The following is a 21,664-nucleotide window of genomic DNA, read 5'->3' on the forward strand; positions in this document are numbered from 1 at the left end:
GGGGGGGGGGGGGGGGGGGGGGGGGGGGGGGGGGGGGGGAAGAGGGTCGATAAATGCACACTTCCATGTCTGTGCTCAAAAGGGAACGTTTAGAGTACGTGCAGTGTGTATGACTGCCCGCTTTACACAACGTGTAGGATTAATGGATCCACCACTGGTCTCCAGCAAGTCAGAGGAGAGGGTGCTGGCCGGCCTCAGTGACAACCCCCCAGGACACAGCGGTCACACCCCTCAAGAAGAACCACCTGCTAGGAACTTGTGGGGCACCTGCACAGGAAGGAAGGTATAGGAGCAGGACAGAAGGGACAAAGTCTGCAGTGACAAGTCTGGACTCAAAAAGGAGGGCCCTGCCCCCTCCCAAAGGCAGCGGCAGACATGAGGCGGGCACCCCCATCGGGTGTTGACAACCCCCCCCCAACCGCCCACACCTTTCCTCCTCCAGCACCCAGAGCTGAAGCTGCAGGAGCGGGTTTGGTCCGGGTCCCAATCAGGCCCTCACAGCCCGGTCAAGAATGTGTACTTTGTCCTGAGCCTTTGGAAGAAAACAAACAGCTCCAGTCCTCTGTTCTCACGGCAGGCCCCTTATCGCTCACTCTGGGGCCTGGGTGAAGAACGCAGAAGACATGCCTTGATTTTCTTCCAGGCTGCAGGAAGGCAAGGCGACAACCATAGTCTTCTTCCTTTGTTTAATACCCTACTTTCTTTGAAGTGAAAGAGAAAAGTGAGGTATAAGGTCATAGTCGTTAAGAGCTCAGGCTTCGGAGGCAAAATGATCCGGGTTCTAATCCCCTCTTAATCACTTAATAATGCAAGTGCCTTAACTTCAGTGCCCTTCTGTTTCTCTTCTGTAAAATACCACTGACCACAGCGTTGTTTTAAGGATTAAATGAGATATTGTAGGGCAAAGAGCTTATCTTGGTGTCTGGCACAGAATAAGGCAATCAACTGTAGCTATAGTTATAATTATAAACTCATTGTAAGAAAATCCATAAAAACGATAAGCACAAAGAGTAAAATTAAAGTTACCTGATATCCCACCACTCAGTGCAATGGGGGTTAATCTTTCCAATTACTTTCCTCCTCCTGTGTTCTATATACACAGAAGTTGATGTGATTTACATAAACATCACTTCCTGCCTTTTTCATTTAATATTATATTGTGAGCACATTCCAATGGCCTTAACTATTCTTCAAAAATGTGACTTGATAACCCATGTCTCCACCAGAATGGCTTTCTCCATTTTTTTGTTGCTGTGTTTAAGAGATGTGCAAAAAATATCCTGGATATATACATTTTTTCGCCACATCTCTGATAACTGCCTTAAAGTAAAATGGACTTTCTGGTTCAGAGGGCATGAACTCTAGGACTCTTGACACCTCTTGAGAGCCAAACCAAAGTGGAACAGTGAGACCAGTGACCCCAGTGAATGGGTGTCCCTCTCCCACCTCATTCATACCACAATCCTTTTTTTTTTTTTTTTTCATTTTTGCCAACCTGAAATGCAAAACTTGATCAAGACCCACTCTCAAATGCAAAACCCCTGGGTTTAGAGACAACATGTAAGTCAGAAACATCACCTTCCAGTGTCTGTGCTGTGGCCCTGAACGTCCAAAACCCAGCTTCTCAGGTGGCTGCTGAGTCTCCCTGACAGTCCCCTTGGCATACCCATTCTTCCCCACTGCACACACACAGAAGCACAGACAGTGGTCACGCCTGGGCTCTGAGATTATAGGAGGCAATTTCACTTCCTCTGTACTGCGTGGGGTCTTTGCCACAATGCATTATCAGGGAAAGACAACAAAGAGACTGGCATTTAGAGTGTGGGGTGCAGACACCCTCCAGCCACGTCCTCACTGTCACCTCGTGATGACGCTGTGACCACTTCCCTAGCTGTGGCTGCCCCTGGCGCCCATCATCCAGCAGGAGGCGGTGGGGTGGAGGGGGGCATGCCAGGCTCTCCCCGCACCCTGTCCTTGCTGCTGGGCTCAGCCGTCCTGTCCCCTCAGTGCCACCCCGCCACCCTCAGCCTGCACCTGTGGATACTCACAGCCTCTCCAGCTCCTTCATGTCGTCAAAAGCCCCCCGCTCCACCACTCCAATCTGGTTCTCCATCAGCTGCCTGGGGAAGCAAAGACACAAGGACAGCTGGAAGATGCTGGATGGGGACTCTCAGCAGCAGCCGGCAGCAGGCAGTGAAATGAGAGCAGGGTCCCAGGCGCTCACACACCCAGGTCCCAGCCTCAGCTGCCCCCCAACCTTGCAGATTCCCAACAGGTATCCTCAGCACCCCCAGGCCTGACAGCAAGACACACATCCAGGCCCTGAGCCTGTGCGGAGCTCGCTGCAGCCACCAGGGCCACGGGGTACCAGGACACCAGAGCACCAGGCCACGGCTCCAAAGGCATCCTTGCTCCGGGAAGCCGGGAACCCAGGCAGCAGGAGCGACTTGGGGCTGCTGGCACATACCCTCGTTTGGCCCAGAGGGCGCGTGTCCAAGGGGCAGAGCAGGGGGACGGGCCCACAGCAGAGGGAGGGGAGGTTGTGCCAAGTGGGCATAGCCCACACATGTAGCAAACACACTCTTCAGTTGGCAGACAACACCCCCTCTGCCTGCACCCCTGCACTGCCTGGCCCCATCTGCTGCCAACTCAGCCACCTGGCTCCATGAGACTGTACGTCCCTACAGCCCAGAACATCCGCCTGGCAGGCAGTTTGCTTGTTGCGTGGTACTTTCTGAGATGGTCGAGTGTATTTTTCTCCCTGCCTTTCCCCCCTTCCACTCCTAAGCAGGTGGCTTGAGGTTCCATGTGGACCCCACACCCTCCTAGGGAAGGAGGCAGAAGCTGTTACCGCACACTTCTCTTCCTCCACTTTGTTTCCAGAAGCCTGAGCTATTGAGGAGCTCAGACTGGAGGACAAGGTGAGTGAGGGATGCCAGGAGCGAAGGAGGGTTTCCCCCAGACTCAGAAGACACTCCTGGAGATTCGGAAGGAGTCAAGGGTCGGTGGGTTCTGGAGCAGCAGAGACCCCTGCCCAGCAACTGAGAGCTAGGACCCCGGAGAAGATGGAGACACAAAGTCCCCAGCCCCACCAAAGGTCCTCCAAGCTGAAAAATAGTTCTGAAAGAATTGAGGCCCCAGGACACTTGCACTACCCTGGGAGTACGGGGTAAGGATCCTATGATTGTCTGATATAGAATGTGTCAGAATGTATGCATGTGTCTGAGAGCCGCAGGGCAGGGAGAGGTGAAGGGATCCACTCTTTCCCCTCCTCACACCTCACCCCTGCCCAGCTCGACAAGGGAAATGCTACAGATGGCTCCTTTGCTGGCAACTGACCCCAGTAGAGCCACACCTGCCACCTCCAATATCTGCCACTGTCAGACACCCAAGGAGAGCCACCTCTGTCCTCAACAGTCCCCACTCACCTACCCTCTCGAGTCAGCAGGAACTGTAGCCTCACTGGGGAGTTTGTCTGAGGCACAGAGTCAAAAGAACTATGGAGACAGTCATGGACTAAAATGCATCCCCAAAATTCGTACACTGAGGTCCTAACCTCCAATGTGATTTGGAGATGGAGACTAGGGAGGTAATTGATGTTTAATGAGGTCAGAATGGTAGGTCCCTAATCTGATAGGACTGGTATCCTCATAGAAGAACAAAAGACACCAGAGACCTCTCTCTGTGCACACATGAGGACACAGCCAGAAGGTGGCCCAGAAGAGAGGCCTCACTACGAATAGCCTGGATGGCGCCTTGACATCAGACTTCCAGCCTCAAGAACTGCGAGAAAATACACTTCTGTGTTTAAGCCCCCAGTCTGCGGTCTTTTGTGTTGATGGCCCCAGCAGACCAATCCAGAGGCCTAAAGCTTCCTCACGGTCAGTCAGGCTTCCCTCATTCCAGGATAGGACACCCTGTAAGCCCAGCCCTGGTCCTGCCAGGTGGCGACCACTGGGGCCTACACCACGCGCAGCTCCTCAGCCCTGTGCAAGGCGGCGGCTGATCCGACTCAGGCCTCTCCATCACTTCCACCCCAGACTCCTCAGGGCATCTGAAGACTGACTCCAGAGGCAGGAGCCCTACAACCCATAGCCAGGACCACTGCCTGGGAGGGGCAGGAAGGAGGCAAGGAGCGTGGACAGCAGCCCATACTCACAGCACCCGCAGCTGCTTGAGCCCCGCGAAGTCGTTCTTGTGGATCCGAGTGATGTTGTTCCCGTTGAGTTCCCTGGTGGAGGAAAGGAGAATGGAATGGTAAGACGCCAGGGGCAGGCCCCCAGGCCAGGGCTCAGCTCCATACTCCCTTCCACGGAACTCCAGCCTGTCTTCTCACTAGTGGGGCCAGGTGCTTCCCAGCCAAGCCTGGGACCCCCAAGTCCATGTCAAGGCCCAACAAGCCAAGGCCCATCTTTGCAACAGATGCCCAGCCAGCCAGGGAAATGTACAGGGCCCGGGCTTGCTGCTGGGAGAGCTGTGCGAGCCAAAGTCATGGCTTTTGCCCAGAAAGAGCTCAGGCTGATTGGAGAGACAAGACATTCCTGCAGGGAAGAATTTGGAAACCAGCCATTGGAGGTTATTCAGGTAGATCCCCCATCTATAAAGTGGGGGTAATAATTGCGACTATCTCCTTGGGTTAGCACAGGGCCTAAACAGTAAAGAGCATGGCCTGTGCCGGGAACGGGCCCCGTTGCAGACACCAAAGCTCCTACATGTTGTCGGGAGTCTGAGCAGGAGAGAGCAGGGTGGGCCATGCATTTTAAGGAGGCTGAGGACATGGGGTTCAAGCTGAGGCCTAAAAGACAAGGCAGATGTGCCCAGCCAGAGGGATGGAGTGGACATTCCAGGAGATAACACCCGGAATATCTGGGGGCTGAGGGAGGAGACAGGCTGGGAGTCAGGAACTGCAGGAAGCAGGGTTGGGGGCATGTGAATCCAGACCACAGGGGGCCTGAGAAAGCAAGCAGAGGAAGACAGGGAGACAAGGTGGCCCGCAGGCAGGAGGGCACCACGAGGACAGTCCTCCATCGAGGGGAAGGATGGCAGGGCCAAGGAAGGGAGGGGGCCCGCCGTCTGGACCCCAGGGCCAAGCCTGAGCTTCAGGGGATCCTCTGCCCACACCACCCTGGCCTCTGGCCCTTTCTCCCTTCCAAGGCTATATGTGGTCCTCCTCAGCCTTCCCCAACCACAGACTTGGCCATGGAGCCACATTAGAGGCCATAGGGCCCCTGCTGAGCCTCCCAGGGAAGCTCACTCGCCTCTGTCAGGCCGCTTCTCTTCCTAGGGAGCTGGTGCAGCCTCAGATAAACAGGTCCTTCCAGGAGGCAGCTACAGCACTCCCCAGAAAGCTCTTCCACTGAGCCACACACAGCAGAAGCTCCGTCAGGCCTGGCCCCACACCCAGCTGTCACCTCCGCATCTGATCTGTCTCCCTGTGGCAGCTCCATGTTCACATCCACGCCATCTCCTCCTCTTTCTCACCACCTCACAGTCACTCAGGGTCTTGGCAACAACCTAAGCATCCCCATCCCAATGCACATGCGCACACACACACCCTGTTCCCCCACAGCTTCCTCACTTACGAGCCCCGGGCAACCCAAATCCCAGCTGCTTTGAAAAACACCAAGATCCCTCTCCTGTAAGCATTTGGGGAGTATGTTGGGCTTAGACGGTGTTCTAGAGTTGCACCCACTACAAACCCCATATTTTAGTTTCCACACATTCCAGACACAGGACTCTGGGGCCACCGTCATGAGGGGCTAGAAAGTCGTGTCAGCAGCTATGTTACCGATGAGGACATTGTGCCTCAGAGCAGTCAGTTGTCTTCCAGAGGTCACCAGCTGGGACACGACAGAGCAGAGATCTGGCCGTCTGATCCGAGGGCCCACACTCCTTCCAGCAGGCTGGGCCACTGACACACAGGACACACATTTACCCATCACTCTCTCTGCCCTTCCCCTGAGCCTATCTCCTGATCCCAAGGAGCAGCTGAAAAACTCATTCCCTGTGCATCTCTTTCAAATGGGATCTCTGTTTGAAGAGAGAGGATTGAGCCCTCTCTAAGGTGAGGGGGCCCCTGATGAAAGCCCCAGGCTGAGCCACTCCCCACCCTAAATCCTGTGAGGAGGTCTTCTCCACATCAGACAGGCTCTTCTCTTTCTTTCCTTTTTTTCCTGTTTTGTTTTAAAGATTTTATTTATTTATTTGAGAGAAAGAGATCGAGATGTAAGAATAAGTAAGAGGAGGGACAGAGGGAGAAGCTGACCCCCTGCAGAGCAGGGAGCCCAATGCGGGACTCGATCCAGGACCCTGGGATCGTGACCTCAGCAGCAGGCCCTCGCTTAACCAACTGAGCCACCCAGGCACCCAAGACAGGATCTTTCCAACGTGTGGGTCTTTTCTCTTGAACGAAGGATTCTTTCCTGAAACCGCCACCTGTAAGCCTCACCTGCACTGCACCCTAATCTGCTCCTTGCCGATAACCATGCTTCAAGCTTCGAGAACATCATCAACAAACCCTTCAGACTGGTTCCCTCTGCAAGCAGGGCCGGTTTCCTTGGGCCAGCCTGTTGAAACCTTCATCGCCAAACCCAGAACCACATGGAGTTTTTAGTTGTTTTAATTTTTTTTATTATAACGGCACATTGGCACTGATGACAAGAACAAGAATGTTAAGCTGCAATGGACGTCACCAGAGCAACGTTTAGTGGACCTTCCAGCACATCTGAGAAACCAGATACTTCGCAGTCGTTTAAAAGGCCACAAATCATCTTGTACTAACAGGGCAAGATGTCCATGATACAGTCTGCGGTGAAAGGGTCACAAGCCAGCTTGTATTCTATGAGCCCGCTCAGGAAAAATCCATACACATGTCCATCCTGGTCTGTGCACCGAGCAAGCTCCCTGGGGGCTGTTTGCCACACAGTAATGCCTAAAATTGCTAAATGGTGGTTTTAGTTTCCTTTTTATGCTTTTCTGTACTGCTTGAAATTTTTAAAAGATTTTATTTATTCATTTGGAAGAAAGAGAGAGGGAGCACCTGAGCGAAGGGAGAGAGGCAGAGGGAGAGGGAGAAGCAGACGCCCTGCTGAGCAGGGAACCCAACATGGGGCCCAATCCCTGTACCCCAAGATCAGAATCCAAGGTGAAGGCAGTTGCCCAACCTTCTGAGCCACCCAGGAGCCCTTGCTTGAATTTTTAAAATTACATCAGTATTTTTATAAGCCAACATAATAGTCAAGTTATTGCATTTAAAAATTAGAGTAATACAGAGCACCTGGGTGGCTCAGTTGGTTGGGTGTCTGGCCTTTGATTTTGGCTCAGGTCAGGATCTTGAGGGCCTGGGATCAGGCCTCCTTTCAGGCTCTGTGCTGGGCGTGGAGCCTGCTTGGGGTTCTTTCTCCCCTTACCCTCTGCCCCTTCCCCACCTATGCATGCTCTCTCTCTAATAAAATACATAAATAAAAATAAAAGTAAGAGTAATACATGCACATTGTTTAATTTGTTTCAGTTATCTGAATAATAAAGAAAAAAAATTCAAATCACACATAAATTCATCACCCGGAACGAAGCCCTGTTAACATTCTAGAATAGTTTCATCCAAGCCTGTTTCCTTTGCACACAATCTTTATATAGTTGAAATAATTTAATAAATATTGGTTGAAGACTTATTGTTTGCAAAACATTTTGCAAGGTTCTGAAGATGCCGGGACGAGTAAGACATACATGGTATGGACTCCTTCCACAATGTTATGCCCTGTTCGTTCCCCACTGATGATTTCTTGAATGGCCATCAGTTATCCCTGCATTCGAATATATCACGTTACTGGGGCATTCCCTGAACCCTGGCTACAGGACACCTGAACTGTTTTGATATCATTCAATTATAAACAACACTCCGCAAAGCTTGATGGATATTTGGGAGGACTATATTTCTCGATACGGATTATGCAGCCACAAGTCATGAAAAAGCTGATGAGCTTTACAGTAACTGGCCCATTCTTTCTCGGGTCAAGCACAGTTTATAAGACAATTGACTTCAATAACTATTCATTTCACAGGCAGCAAAACTGAGGCAAACGAAAATGTTTAGACTTGTCTGAACAAGGCAGGGCCCAACATGGAAATCAGGAATCCCTGAGGATGGAATTCCCATGAGGTGGTGGGGGGCTGAGGGCTCACAAGGACTTCTGGTGACATCATTGCCACATGCCTCTCTTCTTACCCTTTGGCGCAGGCCCCACTGCTCAGACCCCAGACCGGTTCCTTAGGCCAGTCAGGTGGCTCCCTACCCTCCTCCTGCTCCCCACTCCACCCCCCATGCAAGAGAAGACCTGGGACAGGCAGGTGAACAATGCGGCAAATACAGCCTCTCTCTCAGGAGGCCCTGCTGCTTCCGGACAAGAATGTCCACGGACACCCAAGCCCACCCAGCCCCCGCCTCTCCCCATCAGCCTCGGTCTCTAAGCTGGAGCTCAGGGCCTCCTCTCAGGGGAGCGCCCTCTGGAGGCAGCCTGGGAGGCAGCCACTTGGGCCCAGAGAATGACCTCCCCTGGGCAGCCCACCCTTGCCCCATCAGCAGGGCAGCCCCTCACCAGGATCGCGTTTCCAAGTTGGACCAACCGCTTCCCCTCAAACCTTCAGCAGAGGCCACTGGAATGAGGCAAGGAGGTCATTTTTCCCCGACACCTAATTCCTCCAACAGGTGGTCCTTGGGTGTTGCCATGGAAACACTCTCTCCGGCAAGCCGCCCGGAAAAAAGAAGCTGGGAGAAGCTGCTGTGACCTTAAGACCTTCGCAGCCAGAGCAGCCAAGTGGGGTGAGCCTCCAGGGGGGTCCCAAGGCGTGGTTTCCAGGAAGAACCCTGATCCCCAGCTCCCGAGGCTCCCTGAGGTTCTTGTCGCCGAAGCCCACATCTGCCACTCCTCCCTACTGTGCACCCACCGGGTGCAGGCTCTGGGCCCAACTCCAAGCACGCTTCACCTCACTCCCCCCTGACCCTCACAGTGAGTTGAGTTGTATTCACTCTGCCTTTCTGAGGAGGAAACTAAGGCACAGAACTGATGAAGCCATTGCCCAGGGCCAGACAGCTAACTAGGGGTAGGCCTAGGATCAAACCCAGGCCCATATGATTCCATGTTCTTTCCCCCCACCCCCCACCATCGTGATGCCTCCTGCCAACGACACTCACAAGCCCACTCCTCACCCCAAGTGCTCATGAGAAACAACGTGGAGGCTTTGAGTAGGAAACCTGGGCCCTGTTCTAAGGCCCTGTGCTCTGCTTAAGCAACAATATCAGGAGGTCCCCAGCCAGCTGCGTCATGTGTGTTCTTAGTGGCTAAGAGCTTGGCCTTTGGAACCAAACTGTCCGGCTTCAGATTCCTGCTCCACCATCACTAGCTCTTAGCTTAAATGCTCTATGCCTCAGTTTCCCCATTTGTAAAATGAGGATAACAACAGTACCCACCTCTTAAAGGTGTGGTGTGGTGTAAATGACTTAATATTACTTTCTTTTTTCCTTTTTTAAGATTTATTTATTTATTTTAGAGAGGGGCGGGGAGAGGGAAAGAGAACCTCAAGCAGTCTCCCCCCACCCCTGAGCCTGGAGCCCAACACGGGGCTTGATCTCAAGGCCCCGAGATCACGATCCAAGCCGAAACCAAGAGTCAGATGCTTAACCAACTGAGCCACCCAGGCATCCCCATGACTTAGTACGTCTGAAACACTGAGACCAATGCCTGGTACACACAAGCCCACACAAGGGCTCTCCACATGAGTGTTACGTACTGAGATTAGTTTACAGCTCCTGCTCTAGCTGCGGTTTCCCTCAACGACATGGCTCCACCGGGAGGGTGGTGACCCAGGCTAAGCTCGGGCTGGTGTTGGACGGGCCAGGCCCCGCTAAGCAGTGAGGGGCCGGCAGCAGCTGGTGGCCTGCAGGTCCTGGGATGGGAAAACCCAGAGAAGATGGCCTAAGACAGTTCTCTCTCTTCCAAAAGTGAGGAGTGTTCCTCCATCCTTCTCTCCCTGGAGAAAATACAATCTAGTGGCAGATGGCACTGATTTCTATCAGCTTCTGTGTGGTCCTAACCTGAAGGAAAAACCTCAGTGGTGGAAGATTTTGGAGAAAATTCTCTGAGGCCAAGTAACCAAGATAAAAACAAAAGCACACAAGGATTTCTTGAATCCTGTCAGGAAACAAAAATCTGATCCCCAGCACCTGGGTGTTTGGGGATACACTGAAAGAACCCCTCAGAGCTCCTAGAGCTGCAGGAATAAACAGCCTGGGTCGCTCACTGTGTGTTCTGGGGGTCCCATGGGCCTCACGAGCCCTTCGTGCCATAGAGCTCCATCACTTCTAACGCCAGTTCCCTAAGAACCAGAACCTTCCCACAGTGTCCCAAGTCTGCAATGGCAGCGGAGAGGCTCAGGCCACCCCCCAAATCCCTTCCTGCTAGATCACCAAAAAAATCAACACACAGCTCTGACTGGGGCTGAGACAGGCCTCTGGGCTGGGGAAATGTACACCTCGGCTCTGTCCTTTGAAATCCTACACTGGCCAAATCCGTGGCAAGGAGCACCTGCAGAGTCAGAAGGGAGATCAGAGGGGAGGGAGAATTTCCCTACCCAGCCAGGGCCCCTGGACGGCAGGTTGAACACCCCGGCCTGCAGGCCACCCAGCTGCATGCCCATGACCATGGGGCTGGAGTCCCGTAGAGCCACCCCCCTGGGTACCCCACATTCCCCCATCTTCCCTCCAATCTGATCTCCTAGCCACAGCCACACCTTTCAAGGTGCAGATCTGATCGTGTCACTCCCCACTTAAGCCCTTCAATGAATCCCCATTGCTCTTGGAATTGAGACAAAAATCTTCTCACCAAGAACTACAAGCCCCATGTGGCCTGTCCCACATGCCCCCATTCTGATTCACTCCCTCCTGTCGCAGGGCTTTTGAAAGGCCATCCCCTCTGCCTAGAATACTCCTAGCCTCTCCCCGGCAGCAGGAGCCAGAGGCCATTTCATATGGTCTGGGGGCTTCCTTGACTGCTATCTCCGCCCCTGCAGAGGACATGGATTGTGTTGGTTTCTTCTATCATATCCTCAGGGTCTAACACGGTACATGGCACCTCAGAGATGCGGCAGGACGTAGTCCTTGAAAGCATGAACAGACTTGCATTAAAATGGACATATTCCAAACAGCACAAGCTGAGGGGGTTTTCCGAGTTTCCCTGACCCCCAAAGCAAAGAAATACACTATTGAAGGAATGTTCTCCCTTTGGGCACCTGGGTGGCTCAGTTGGTTTAGCATCTGACTTTTGATCTCAGCTCAGGTCTGGATCTCAGTGTCATGGGTTCAAACCCCATGTTGGGTTCTACCGTGGGCGTGGCACCTACTAGAAGGAAGGAAGGAACAATCGGAGGGAAATGCTCTCCCTCATCAAATCATTATGTTGTACACTTGAAACTAATCTATCACTGTATGTCAATTACATTTTGACTTAAAAATAAATAAATCCGGAGGCACCTGTCCGGCTCAGTAGAGCATGCAACTCTTGATCTCAGGGTTATGTGTTTGAGCCCCACGCTGGGTGTAGAGATTACTTAAAAATAAAATATTTTTAAAGTGACAAATAAAACAAATATTTAAGTAAATAAATAAATTTAAAAATAATTAAAAAACAATTAAAAAGAAAATGCTCTCCCAAATGGACATCCGCCAAGAAAATCTCTACACACAGAGGACACTGTAGTGTTCCCAGTGACTTCTCACACAGCTCAAGGTTAAAACACGGATTTTTCCTTAGTAGCTCTCACAGGAAAATACCAGCCCGCAGAGTTTCTGCAGCTCTGCTCCTCTACCTCCTTCAACACACTAGCACTCCTGCCACAGAGCCTTTGCCCATGCTGCTCTCTCAGCCCAGAACTACCCAGAACAGTCTTCTCCTCCTCACCTGCCCACCAACACACACACCTGACTGACCCCAACTGTCCTTCAGGACTTCAATGGAAACATCCGTGCCGGGCCAGCCTCCCCTCTGTGTTCACGCAGCTCCTCTCCCAGAGCTGGGACTGGAATTTGGAGCCGTGTGCAATAGGATGTCCTTTGTTAAAGGCTAGTCTCTGTCCCACCAGGCTAGGAAGGAAGAGACCACCTCTGGCCGGCTCCCGGCCGACACTCTAACCCAGTAAGAGTGAACACAGTGAACATGTAGAGTAAACACAGGCTGAAGGAGCCGTCCTGCCCCCTGAGCCCAGCTGCTGCTGGCGTCTCGCAGCCGGAGGGCGGCCCACACTCCCATTAGCGGGCAGAGCCTTGCCCACAGTCCTCAGTGGGTCATGATCTGGAAGCTCCCCCAACCTCCCCAGCCCCAGCAGAGCCCACAGGCCTGGGACCAACCCCAACGCTGGGACTGCCCTCCAGAATGGAATAAATCGTGAAGGCCCAGGGACCCCCAGGCCAGGGCAGACTTGCCACTGGTCCCGCTCTGCCCCTGGCTCCTGGGGACCCGTCTTGTTGCCTTGGTTCAAATTCTAACAATACCTATACTGTCACAACCAAGCCGACTCATTGAAGCCTCGTGATAGCACCTGATTCCAAGGTTTATTTTCAGCCTGGACTCACATCATGAGGAGACCGAGGCATGAAACATTTAAAGGACTTGTTCGAGATTAGCCCACCAGTAAGTCGGTAGAGGAGGCAAGCTCAGGCATGTCTGACTCCAGCGCCTAGCTCTTTCTTTCCTTCCTTTTTAATTCTAATTCCAAGAAAATACACAGAACAAAATTTACCACTTTAACCATTTTAGGTTCAGTAGTATTAAGCACATTCACATTGTTGTACAACAGATCTCCAGAGATTTTTTTTTTCATCCTGAAAAACCGAAACTCTGTTTCTATTAAGCAATAGCTCTCCATTCCTCCCCCTTGACCCAGGTAACCACCATTCTGCTTCTGTCTCTGTGAACTGGACTATTTTTTTAAGATTGTTGGGTCCCCCCAAAATTGGGTACCCCAATAATGGGTCCGTGATTAAAGGGGCGAGACTGATACAGTAAAGTGAAGGTCAAGCAAAGCTTTATTTCGCGCCAAGCATCAGGAATCAGACCGAACGCCAAACAGACCAGTCAGGGCCTCCCCTACCGAGAGGCCGACCCCTCCCTGCTTTCCAGACTAACTTTTATAGAGCAAAGGCCATGTGGTTGGGCCTGGCCACACACAGGTGGCCAATGAGATTGTAACACACACAGAAAACTCCACAGTGATGCTAGGTGACAAACTGAATTACAATTTACCCTAGTAGATATTTGAACCAGCCTATCACACCTTGGTTAGGACTGGTGCCAAAAGGCTCCCAAAGGGCGGGGGCCCATACTCCTTGGTAGCTAGGAGTCAGTCTGCGCCAGCACTGATTGAATACCTCCACCTGGCCTGACCCACCCTTGTACTTGGACTTTGCTACATGGGACTGGTTTCCCGGACTTGCTTTTAAATAAGTTCCCCTGGCGGGTGGGTGGTGGGGCAAGTTCAATTTAAGCTTTATAGCAAAATGGCAGTTCAACCGGGGTGGGGCTGCTCTGGCTGAATAGGCCCTTACAAGATTTTATTTGTTTATTTGAGAGAGAGAGAGAGAGAGCACAAGCTGGGTGGAGGGGCAGGACTCAATCCAGGACCCTGGGATCAAGACCTGAGCCAAAGGCAGATGCTTAACTCACTGAGCCACCCAGGTGCCCTGTGACTATTTTAGATACCTCGGATCAGTGGAATCATACAGGATTTGTCTATGACTGGCTTATTTCATTCAGCATAATGCCTTCAAGTTTCACCCACACTGTAGCATATGACGGGATGTCCTTCCTCTTTTAAGACTGAATTGTATCCCACTGTGTGTGCACACATCCCCCTGGGTTTAGCCCTTTTACTGCAGGCGGACACAGGTGCTGCTCCCGCCCCCCCACCCCCCACCCCCGCTAGCCCTTGTGAACAATGCTGCAAGGAACACAGGTATACAAATATTTGAGACCCCGTTTTCAGTCTTTTGGGTGTACACCCAGAAGCAGACTTGCCAGATCATATGGTAATTCTGTTTCATTTTTGGGGGGATCAGAATGTTCTTCAGAGGAGCTGCCCCATTTTGCATTCCCAGAAACAGCACACCTGGGTGCCGATGTCCCCACAACCTCACCACCAACTGTTACTTCCTGTTTCTTGAGAGCAGCCATCCTGATGGGTAGGAGGGGGTCAGGGCGCAGGTGTTAACCTCAGCTCCGTGCTGTATTCTGTTCTGAGGTCCAGACTGTCCTCAGGTCTCTTCATTACCAAGGCCTGGCCTTGCTCTTCCCAGGTCTGACGCCCACCCCTAAACCACAACCCTGCAGCCTGCACCCCACTGCCACCCACCAAGCCTCGGTGTCCACTGCCTGTCACCCCCTCCCCACCACTGCCCACTCCAGACCCCCGAGAAGTCATCCACCAGCTAATTCCCTGACCCCGACCTCCATCTGTAACACCACCTCCCTGCACCCCCCCAACTCTGCTCATCAACCCCCACCTAGAAGCAGGACAGCCCTCCCCATGCTGGCCTGCATGTGGGTCCACCCCGGAAACGTGTGCAGGTTGAGCTCGGTCGTGGCCAGTTTGCCTTTATGCTCCAGTGCTCGGCCCTGATGGGGGTTTTATAGATGTTTAATAAATGAATGGACAAAAGAAGCCAGGGCTTATTAAGATATGCGGTGTGGTAGTCCGAATTAAAAACTAAACATGTCCACGTCTCAGAGCCTCGAGGAGCACCCAGAGCCTGGGCACCTCTCACCAGCCATCTTGCCCCCCAGCCCATGATACGCCTCTCTGACCATCTCCTCATCAGCAGACTGGTGATAATACCTTCCTCCCAGGACCGTGGTGAGCAGTAAAAGGGTAGAGGAGGGTAAAGCATCGCTCTGAGCCTGGCCCGGATGGGGAGGCACCACCCCACTTCCTCACTGCCTCTCTCATTCTCTGACCCACCTCCCCCACCCCCACGTGTCTGGCTCCTCCTTTCCAAATCACCCTCCTCCCCTCGGTGCTCCAGTCCACCGGCTGCCCCCGAAGCTCCCGCGTGTTCTCTCCTGCCACAGACTTCCTCACCATCGGCTCGCTCCCACCCATCTGTCTTTGCCTCCCACTTCTCCCAGGAAACTGGCTGCCCAGCATGGCCAGTGACCCACCCACCATCACCACCACCACGGGTCCAGAAGCTGTCTCGGCCCTCGTCCTCAGACAGCCTGGCTGCTCTCCCAGGCTCGGCCTCCTCCCCATCAACGAGCTCCTTCTCTGGCACGGGCAATAACTCCCCGGCCAAGTTCTGATCCACAGACGGCCAGGAGCTCCTCCAGCCTCTCCGCCTTCTCCTCCTTATGGCCTGCCCTCTTTCTTTTTTAATTGAGATACACAGCTGACATACAACATTACATTAGCTCCAGATGTACAACAGATTGATTGGAGGTCCGCATAGATTGCAAAATGATCAGCTCAGTAAGTCTAGTTAACATCTGTCACTTCATATAGTTATGTTTTTTTTCCTCTTGATGAGGACTTGCAAGATATACTCTTTTAGCAACTTTCAAATACACAGTAATACACAGTAATACACAATAACAGGCTGGTTAACCACAGTCTCCGTGCTGTACATCACCTCCCCAGGACTCACTGGTTTTATAACTGGAAGTCAGTACCCCGACCACCTTACTATGGGCAGAAACTGAAGGTGGTCCTCATGGGTCCACGAAGTATGTGCCTTCCTCACCAGGGAACCCCAGCCAGAAGCAGTGTTTCTCACACGGTATTCTGGGCACCTCCTGTTTCCACATCACTTGGATTGCCTTTGCCAAAAATCTGCCGAATCAGCATCTCTGCGATGGGCCTGGGAATCTGCATTTATACTAGCTTCCCACGAAGTTTTCTCTCTCGTTTTTTTAAAGATTTTATTTTTGGGGGGCGCCTGGGTGGCTCAGTGGGTTAAGCTGCTGCCTTCGGCTCGGGTCATAATCCCGGGGTCCTGGGATCGAGTCCTACATCAGGCTCCTCGCTCAGCGGGGAGCCTGCTTCTCTCTCTGCCTCTCCCTGCCACTCTGCCTACTTGTGCACTCTCCTTGACAGATAAATAAATAAAATCTTGAAAAAAAAAAAAAAAGGAGGTTTTTGTTTTTTTTGTTTGTTTTTTTTTTTTTTTGAGTAATGTCTATACCCACAATGCTGAGAATAAGAGTCACACATTGTACTAACCAAGCCAGTTAGGTACCCCGCCTTCCCCCCAGGAAACTCTTATACCCGTAGACGTTTCTGTTCCCACTCTTCCCCAGGACGCCCTCCCAACTGTCTCTCCAGCCCACATACTCTACAGAGTAACCATTCCCTATCCCTAGCCTTAGGGTCATCTTTTCCACATACCTGATTACTGGTCACTCAAACAAAAGAGAGAGAAGCCAGCTTCACGGCTTCTCCTCCAGGCTCAATGGCCCTCCCCAAGTTCACTCCACTCACAAAATCATTCTCTCAGGCTGGAGGCTTGGGGCCCCATCACCCTGCTCTCTCTGCTTCTTCCTGCTTCAGCGTCTGCGGCCGAACTCCATGAGGACTGTGGCCACGGCCTACCACTGATGTGACAAATTACTCGCTCAGGGGCTTCAAACAACACAGACGTATTCTCTTACAGCTCTGGAGGCCACTCTTGGCCCGTGGCTCCTCCTGCCACCACTCCCATCTCCTGCTTCCATTGTTACTGCTTCCATCTCCCTCTCCAGTGTTGACCCTCCCGCCTCTCTCTTACGTCACCCTGGGGATGACGTCATGCCTGCCCCAATAACGCAAGGTCATCTCATCTCAAGGTCCTCAACTGCATCTCAAAGCCCTTGTGCCATGTAAGGCAACACAATCCCAGGCTCCCAGGATTGGAACATAGACATCTTTGGGGACCATGATTCAATCCACAATGACTATATTTTCTTTTTTTTTTTTTTAAGATTATTTATTTATTTATTTGACAGAGAGAAATCACAAGTAGGCAGAGAGGCAGGCAGAGAGAGAGAGAGATGGAAGCATACTCCCTGCTGAGCAGAGAGCTCGATGCGGGGCTCGATCCCAGGACCCTGGGATCATGACCTGAGCCGAAGGCAGAGGCTTTAACCCACTGAGCCACCCAGGTGCCCATGACTGTATTTTCTAAAGCAAAGGTCAGAAACATAACATGTCTTACCAAATGTTTAAAAAAAAAAAACCCCAACTCTTGGAACACACTTTTTGTGAGCACCTACCATGCACCAGGCAATGGGAATACAAAGATACAGGAGACACAGCCCCTGCCCTCAGGGAACTCAAAACCCAAGGTACTCACCAAAAGAACCAGCTTCTTAAAAAGCAATAAAGTGCTCTTCCCTACAGAAGAATTCCAATTAATAAATGTAGAAGGAGTGAAGGAAATAGAAATTCAAAATTGGATAATAATGGTTGCAGGCAAGATCCATTAATGGGTGCTAAAATTAGTAGGTGAGAATTTGAGGACAAAAAAGTCATGGCAGTCTCAATGTATCTCCCCTAGATAGTTATTAACTGTGGATGCAAATTCAAGAATGTCACAGGGAAGAAAACTGGCTCAACACCATCATAACCAAGAGGTCAAGGTTAACAACACCAGCAATGAGAGAGATCAGTGTCACCGACCCCCCAGTGGGATGTCCCGAGAAGGGCACACCATCCCCATACATTCCTGCCAAAAATCCATAACCTCGATTCAATCAGGAGAAAAACACTAGACAAAGCCAAAGTGAGGAGCACGCTACAAAGTAACTCACCAGTACTTTGCAAAAGCGTCCATGTCATGAAAAGCAAGAGGAGACTAAGGAATTGTCACAGACTAAAGGAGATTAAGAGGAAATGACAACTAAGCACCATGTGGAATCCTGGACTGGGTCCCGGAATAGAAGAAAGACATTAGTGGAGAAGCTGGTAAAATCCCAAAAAAGTCCACAGTTCAGTTTATAGTCTTGGACTCGTGTTAATTTCTTAGTTTTGATCATTGCACGATGGATAAGAAAGACGTGAACACTAGGGGAAGCTGCGTGAAGGGTATATGGCAAATCTCTTGGTACTATTTTTGCAACTTCTCTGCAAGTCTAAAATTATTTTAAAATACAAGTTTTCAAAATTTTTGAAGAATAAAAATATAGTGATGGCAGCAAAACCGTTGTCACAGACACGCCAGAAACCACAGTCACGGTCACCATAACCAACTGGTCTCCCCACTGCCAGCTGGTTTCCTGCTCCGTTCATCTTCCACACCAAAGCCAGGCAACAGAATGTCTTAAAACACTATTTTACACTTGTCACCCTCCACTCAAAACCCCTGTGCCTAAGTGCTCAAAGGGTCTTTTCAAAAGGACACAGGGACAGCATGAAGGGGCTCCCACCAGCCAAATGTGGGACATTCTGAACAGCAAAATAAATAGCGATAGTAACGAATTAAAACCCAAAGAATAAAACAGTAATCCATGAGTCCCTATTGTAATAAACTAACAAACAGATGGAGGAGAAAGGAAAGTTCTTTCTTACAGTACAATGCCAACTAATAAACCAAGAAGAAAAGAAGTTAGAAATGTCTCAACAATACGTATTAACACCAGTGAAAGTCTAATGAAGAACAGGATATTTACATAGCCCCAGAGTACCCGCCCCCACAAATGGCTTATCAATGATAAAGGGGAAAATAGTCACTTTTCAGCAGAGAAACCTGGCAGACACCCACCTACTGAGTGATCAAAATGAAAATCACCAGTACTGGGACAAATTGACCTCAGGTGTCTTCCGACACGACCCACTGAGAAGGGCAGAACATCGCTAACTTAGCATTCCTGCCAAAAGGACATAACCTCAATGCGATGGTGAGAAGACCTGATGAAGCCAAACTGAGCAACATTCTACAGAGTAAGTGGTCTGTATTCTTCAAAAATGGAGAGGTCAAGAAAAACAAAGAAAGGCCAAGTTACTAGGCCAGATTAAAGCAGATTAAAGAGCCGTGACAAGTCAATGTCATGTGTGATCCCACCCTCTGATCACCACAGAAGACACTGTTGAGACAATTGATGAAACGCAGACATGAACAGTACTGTATCAAGGTTCAATTTTCTGATTTTGATAGCCTTATTCTTCTCAGAAAAACACACACCAAACTATTTAGAGGAAAAAACTTACATCTTCAATGTAATCTTCTTTTTTTTTTTTTTTAAAGATTTATTTATTTGAGAAAGAGAGAGCATGCATGCCCAAGTGAGGGGGAGGAGCAGAGGGAGAGAATCTCCGTCAGACCCCCTGTTGAGTCGGAGCCCAACACGGGGGTGGGGGGGGGCTCCATCCCATGAGATCATGACCTGAATAGAAACCAAGTCAGATGCTTAACCAACTGGACCACCCAGGCACCCCTAATTATTTTCATTTTAATTTTTTTTTAAGTAAACACTATGCCAATGCCCAATATGGGGCTTGAACTCATGACCCCGAGATCAAGATTTGTACACGCTACCAACCTAGCCAGCCAGGCACCCCTCCAACCTAATCTTAAACAGTTCCCCAAAAATTGTGCATGTGTATAATACATGATAAAGCAAATGGGGAAAAATATAGACAATTGAATCTGAACAACAGATATATAGGAGTTCCTAATACTTTTGTTGCAACTTTTCTATAAATTTGTAATTGTAATATAATAAAAAGTTACAACTAGCACAAAGGATTCTTTTGGGGTGATTAAAAAAATATTCTAAAATTAGATTGTGGTGATGTTTGCACAACTTTGGAGATTAAAAAAAAAATCACTGAATAGTAAGAAAAAAAAAGAAAGAAAGAAATTATAAAAATACACATACACTCCCTCGGATGGCCCCCTATTTCCCAGCCCCATGACCCGGTACCAACCCTTCACTTGAATCTCCTCTCTCGGAACTCACCAACACAAAAGCGCACCCCACCAGCTGGCTCTGTTCCTCATTTTCCTCCCCAAATGCATGGCACACACTTCCTGATGCCTCAGATTCCCCCACCCTCGCTTTAGCTCTGTGCCTCCTGAGGTCATGCCCAGGCCTCAAGCCTCATCAGTGCAGGGGTCCAGCCCTTCCTTGCCACCCGGACGCCCATCTCCTCATCTCTAACACCGACAGAGCCCCTTCTGTGCGCCAACATTATTCTAACCACTCTACACCCAGTATTTCATTCGAACTCCCAGCCGGGCATGGTTAAGTGCTATCGCTGGCTCCACTTTACAGATGAAGAAACTGAGTCACTAGGGAGCCAGCTGGGATCTTTCAGGTGGTCATTGATGGAGGCAGAATTCAAAAGAGGCCACTTTCACACCAAAGCCTGCGCGGGCAGCCGCTGTGCTTTCCCTCCCTAGAGACATCTTGACACATTTGTTCTGCAGACAGACCTTTCTCGAGCACCAGCCTGCAGGCTCCCTGGGGAGTGGGTCCACGCTCTGGACCTCTCTCTGCACTACACACCCGGCAGGTGCCCAACAGCTGTTTGTCCGCCACAGGCTGGGTTCCAGAAAGCAGAGGAGGGGGTCGCAAACTCCATCAAAAAGAGGAGCCAATTCTCCACCCCCCCACCCCCCTACCCCAAGCACAGCCCAGCTCCCTGGCTACTGCCCAAGGCCCGGCCGTCATCTGCTCTGGGTAATAAGTATTTGTATGGCGATAATTACAGCATTTGGGGAGAAAATCCCATTAAGCAAGAGCCCTGCCGAGCTGCTAATGCCGGCAGAGAACGGGAGGCGGCAACTCCGCCAAGCTCCCGTCTGCTTCCAGTAATGCAGGAGCTGCCGGTCCCCACCGCCCTTCACCCGGCCCCAAAGAGCACGGCCGCCCCTGCTGGCAGCCTTGGGCAGCCGGGGCCGCCGACAGCCACCCCCCTGCCTCAGAGCCCGGACAGAGGCAGGGGCAGGGTTCGCTGGGGATCCAGAGCACCAGGGTTGCACGGGGAGGAAGAGGGAGCAGAGCAAGGCTGGATCCATCCCTGAGTGGTGCCCCAGCCCCTTTCCTGTCCCTGCAATTCTTTCATCTTAATAACAATAATAATACTACCACTCACAGGGCCTTCGCTGCTGCTGTTCCCCAAGCCCATGCAAAGTGCAGCTCCTAGCCCTGCCTGTAGGCAGTCCTCACGACCAGCCTGTCCTTTCAACCAGCAGGTCCTGTCATCATCCCCACTTTCGGGGCAAGGAAACAGGGATGCTGAGATGTCACACGTTCGTCCGGGGCACTGACCCCGCTTTACAATTATGCGTTTATTCTCATACTGTGCCATTCATCGCTTCCTCCCTTGCTGGACTAAAACTCAGGGAGGGACAGCAGTTTGGGTTTGTGTCCAGCCCCGTTCCCTCAGCTCCATGCAGACAGTCAATAGACAGCTATCTGTTGAATGAATTCATTAAACCCACAATTTGCCCAAGGTCCCCCCAGCCGCTGCGGGGCAGAGGCGTGCTAACAACACAGGCAGGCTGGCTCAAGGACCATGCCATCACACCACCCACCCTGCAGAGAATCCCTGCCTGCCACCCCCGGCTCCTTCTTACAAACACGGGAGACCGAGACAAAGATGCGCGGGGACAAGGAAGGGAACCCTGCACAGCCAGACGCCCGGA

At 51.2% G+C, this 21,664-nt stretch overlaps 1 protein-coding gene across 1 annotated transcript in view; it reads right to left on the minus strand.

The window, feature by feature from the left end:
* The window catches only part of SLIT1 (slit guidance ligand 1), a 164,365-nt gene that overhangs the window by 138,242 nt on the left and 4,459 nt on the right, over positions 1-21,664 (minus strand). Inside the window, exons 2-3 of the mRNA XM_059398257.1 lie at positions 4,160-4,231; positions 2,049-2,120 (exon numbers count right to left, since the gene is read on the minus strand). Of these exons, the coding sequence (XP_059254240.1) occupies positions 2,049-2,120; positions 4,160-4,231 (144 nt within the window). The remainder of the gene's footprint in view (positions 1-2,048; positions 2,121-4,159; positions 4,232-21,664) is intronic.

Source organism: Mustela nigripes, chromosome 4, assembly GCF_022355385.1.
Source record: "Mustela nigripes isolate SB6536 chromosome 4, MUSNIG.SB6536, whole genome shotgun sequence".
Taxonomy (NCBI): domain Eukaryota; kingdom Metazoa; phylum Chordata; class Mammalia; order Carnivora; family Mustelidae; genus Mustela; species Mustela nigripes.